This window comes from Athene cunicularia (assembly GCF_003259725.1).
Source record: "Athene cunicularia isolate RWA chromosome 8 unlocalized genomic scaffold, athCun1 chr8_part1, whole genome shotgun sequence".
In the NCBI taxonomy this organism is placed as follows: Eukaryota; Metazoa; Chordata; class Aves; order Strigiformes; family Strigidae; genus Athene; species Athene cunicularia.
In genome coordinates, this window is record NW_020799109.1 from 2,834,305 (window position 1) to 2,838,683 (window position 4,379).

Sequence of the window (4,379 nt, forward strand, 5' to 3'; positions counted from 1 at the left end):
AGCTCAAACTAAATCCATATTTATTTACTATTTACAGAAAGGTATGACCCAACACCACCACACAACCAAGGGAAAAGAAAAAGTTGCTTTTAACAATATAAATCTGTGACAGCAGTAGATCACCATCTATAGGTAGAAACGTGAACACTGATATTTGCACGCTTTCAATGCCACACCTGTGCCTAAACCACAGGATAGGCACATTTAGCTAAATAAAAGACACTGAGGTCGGCTCTGTAGATCGTTTAACCCTAAGTGAACTCTTGTGCTTCCTAAACTCACCTCCAATAAGGCCAGAGTCCTACAAACCTTCCAAAATCAAGTGTCACAAGCCTGGCCTTTCCCTTCTATAAAATACTCACCCCTGCCCTTCCTTTCTATCTCCATTTAGAACAATTATTAATTATACCTTCTTAATTCCTACATAATGCCAGTCTCACCTACAGACTCCATCTGTTCCTCATTAATTTCTGCCATTCCCTATGTTTGGAGTAACTGCCATTTTTCTGGGGTACCGAGTTTCTTCTTCAACTCCTCTCAAAGGTAGTTCTTTAAATATTCCTTCCTACTTCTTTTTCTTCTTTAATAATTATTCCATACCTCCTGAAACAAAAGCCATGCTTTTATTAGATTCTAAAGCACAGATGTCTAATTTTTGTTATCCCATAGGTAACAAGGTTAAACAAATACAGCTTTCCAGGAGATAATAAAGCTGATTTGGTCAGTCTCAAATTTTTACCTTCTGCCTCCAGAAGAGCAACACTAGAGGGTCTCTGAAGCCAGATGCTACCTATAAACATCAGGTGCAAATCAAAGCTCTGGAAAACCACTATCCTAGCATGCTGCCTACCATGAAGATTCAGATAAATAGCACCGATACAAACCACCCACTCCTCGCCAGAGGGAAACGCACAGAACTCGGTCCCTGATGCAGCGACTCTTTAATACAATTCGTTGTTTGAAAAGAGACGTCGGCACAGAGCTCAGCAGCATCCTTTCCTTCCTCAAAAATGCAAGTACTAAATTAAGGATTTCATTTGTGAAGCAACACCCGCTCTACAAGCCTACTACTGCCCGACTCTGCCACAAAACGTTTATTTATCCCACCTCCTCGCTCACCCCCCCTCAAAAAAAAAAGGGGTTTTTTCAGCATTTTGTTCCAAGCAGCTGTGAGTTAATCATCGCACATTCCAGAACAATAAGAACAAGATATTATACAAACCTTAGGGAAATGGAGAGGCACTAAAATACGACAATACTTGAAATAACACACTGCTTCCTATTTCTGGTTTTACATGCAAGTTTATTTTAATTTACCACAAGCTCTGTAATTCACTTTCGTGGGGTTGTTTTACAGACCGTGAACGTGTATTACCTGAGTAAGAACCAAGCGACACAGCCCAGCGTACAGTAAGTGCCAGTAAAACAGTAATTGTCATTAAGCTCCACTTCTCCATAGCTGGTCTTTGTAACAAGCCAAAAGGTACCTGAAAAAACACCATAAACATTGCTACAACACTGTCCGTGGGTTTGTTCCTTAGGCATTTAATGGCACTACTGAGTCCCAGGTTCTTTCCCTACCCAACAGCATTCTGTTACTAGTTTGTGTCTGGAAGCTGCAATCAGGACGGGGTTTCAGTACTGGAGAATTTCTAACCACTTAGTCAAAAGCTGCCCAGAAGCCACTTCTCCCACTTCTGAGCTGAAAAGGCATCTGACAAAATAGATAAAAATAACAGCAAGAAGGGTAAAAGGCTTCAAACCACTTAAAAGGATTCGCCAGATCCACACTACATGTACATACTTAAGCATCACCTTAATAAGCTCCACACCATTTGTTATACAAAGATGTAGCGTGTTTTACCTGTAAGCCACACGAGAAAATTCTACAAGAGACCAGTAAAGATTATAGTGCTAGTCAAAATACTCATGCCAAGCATGTATGTTAAGTAGCTCACAAACTAGTATTTGCCACTGAACCAGAAAAACCTCTTCAAGGAAGTCTATAAAAATTCCTAGATTAATAACTTAGTAGCAAAAAAAAAAAAGCTAACAAGCATATGATTTTGTAAAGTGAGTGTCCTGGTATTAAGTTAATGCCACTTATTTTCTCAATTAACTACACCACAGCCAAGTTATGTAAAATGCAGATCTGGTATAGGTTTCTCTGTTGATTTAAACATACTCAAAACCGACTTAAAAGTTAACTATGTACTGACAGGTCTTATGCTGGCTCGGGTATTGCCTGTTCTCCTGCAGCCATTCTAAAAGCACAGAGCCCATCAAAAATTATCATGTGTTCTAACTAATTCCACAGGAATACAGTCACGAGCCGGTACGTAATCAAAAAAATTAAATGCATACCGCCGACCTAGGAATGCAAACATCTGGCATTAATGATGAAAAATCCCTGATCTGTGATCTGAATTTTACTTCAGTCTCCCCGACATTCAAAAAGGGGCTTGAAATTCTACCTCTCCCTTCCCAAGCACAGGCACGCTATCCATCAGCTACCTCTCCCCAGAGGATACACCCGATGGAACCTGCCAGGCTCAGGAGGTCTGCCCCATTCCTCTACCCAAAAAGGCAGGAGCACTGACCTCCCACCAAGCTTGCTTGCCCACACTAAGGATCCAGTAATGGTAAGAAAAACATTGTTAGATCTGTCAAATCAAAGGCCAAACACTCAGAAATCGAGAAGCAGGAAAATAACGATGTTGCCCTATGCAAAAACCCACTATGGAATATGCGAACTTTGACGCAGAGGATCAAAAATATTTCAGCCTGAGTTAGAAAAAAAATTAAGAAGAAACTACTCCAATCTTGACAGTGAGAGACAGCAGTAAATCCAAAGACTGTTTTTCTGCCAAATCAGCAGCAGGAGCACCATTCCCTCCACAGTCAGCAACTGATACATTACACAAGAGTGGATGATCCTGGGTACAACTGCCAGAGATTTTCCTTGCAGAAGAGGCACCAACCAATTTAAGTGAGTTCAATATACTTGCCACTGCCACAGAAAAAGGCAACAAAAAATATCCCACAGAGCTGCTGGTTTAGTAATAGACAATCTAAGGTACTTTTAGGTTATTCAGCTCAAACTAAATCCATATTTATTTACTATTTACAGAAAGGTATGACCCAACACCACCACACAACCAAGGGAAAAGAAAAAGTTGCTTTTAACAATATAAATCTGTGACAGCAGTAGATCACCATCTATAGGTAGAAACGTGAACACTGATATTTGCACGCTTTCAATGCCACACCTGTGCCTAAACCACAGGATAGGCACATTTAGCTAAATAAAAGACACTGAGGTCGGCTCTGTAGATCGTTTAACCCTAAGTGAACTCTTGTGCTTCCTAAACTCACCTCCAATAAGGCCAGAGTCCTACAAACCTTCCAAAATCAAGTGTCACAAGCCTGGCCTTTCCCTTCTATAAAATACTCACCCCTGCCCTTCCTTTCTATCTCCATTTAGAACAATTATTAATTATACCTTCTTAATTCCTACATAATGCCAGTCTCACCTACAGACTCCATCTGTTCCTCATTAATTTCTGCCATTCCCTATGTTTGGAGTAACTGCCATTTTTCTGGGGTACCGAGTTTCTTCTTCAACTCCTCTCAAAGGTAGTTCTTTAAATATTCCTTCCTACTTCTTTTTCTTCTTTAATAATTATTCCATACCTCCTGAAACAAAAGCCATGCTTTTATTAGATTCTAAAGCACAGATGTCTAATTTTTGTTATCCCATAGGTAACAAGGTTAAACAAATACAGCTTTCCAGGAGATAATAAAGCTGATTTGGTCAGTCTCAAATTTTTACCTTCTGCCTCCAGAAGAGCAACACTAGAGGGTCTCTGAAGCCAGATGCTACCTATAAACATCAGGTGCAAATCAAAGCTCTGGAAAACCACTATCCTAGCATGCTGCCTACCATGAAGATTCAGATAAATAGCACCGATACAAACCACCCACTCCTCGCCAGAGGGAAACGCACAGAACTCGGTCCCTGATGCAGCGACTCTTTAATACAATTCGTTGTTTGAAAAGAGACGTCGGCACAGAGCTCAGCAGCATCCTTTCCTTCCTCAAAAATGCAAGTACTAAATTAAGGATTTCATTTGTGAAGCAACACCCGCTCTACAAGCCTACTACTGCCCGACTCTGCCACAAAACGTTTATTTATCCCACCTCCTCGCTCACCCCCCCGCTCTCCCCAGCCTCCTCGGAGCGGGACAGCAGGATGCGAGGGGACTCGCCCTCGGGCCTCCCGGCTACCCCCGCCCAGCTGCCCTCACCCCGGGCACCGCGCCCGCCCTCAGCTCGCTCCGGGCGACCCCTCAGCCGCTCCCCCTCCCTCCCGCCAACTG

At 42.0% G+C, this 4,379-nt stretch overlaps 1 protein-coding gene across 6 annotated transcripts in view; it reads right to left on the reverse strand.

The window, feature by feature from the left end:
* ALG6 (ALG6, alpha-1,3-glucosyltransferase) overlaps nucleotides 1-4,314 on the reverse strand; it is a 25,050-nt gene extending 20,736 nt beyond the window's left edge. The window contains exons 1-4 of one of the 6 annotated variants that reach the window (XM_026853829.1): nucleotides 4,007-4,314; nucleotides 3,833-3,883; nucleotides 3,534-3,696; nucleotides 1,376-1,487 (exon numbers count right to left, since the gene is read on the reverse strand). In XM_026853829.1, coding sequence (XP_026709630.1) covers nucleotides 1,376-1,457 — 82 coding nt within the window. In that variant the 5' untranslated portion in view covers nucleotides 1,458-1,487; nucleotides 3,534-3,696; nucleotides 3,833-3,883; nucleotides 4,007-4,314. The other 5 variants (XM_026853824.1, XM_026853830.1, XM_026853828.1 and 2 more) reach the window with 5 other exon arrangements.
* Nucleotides 4,315-4,379: the final 65 nt, after the last annotated feature.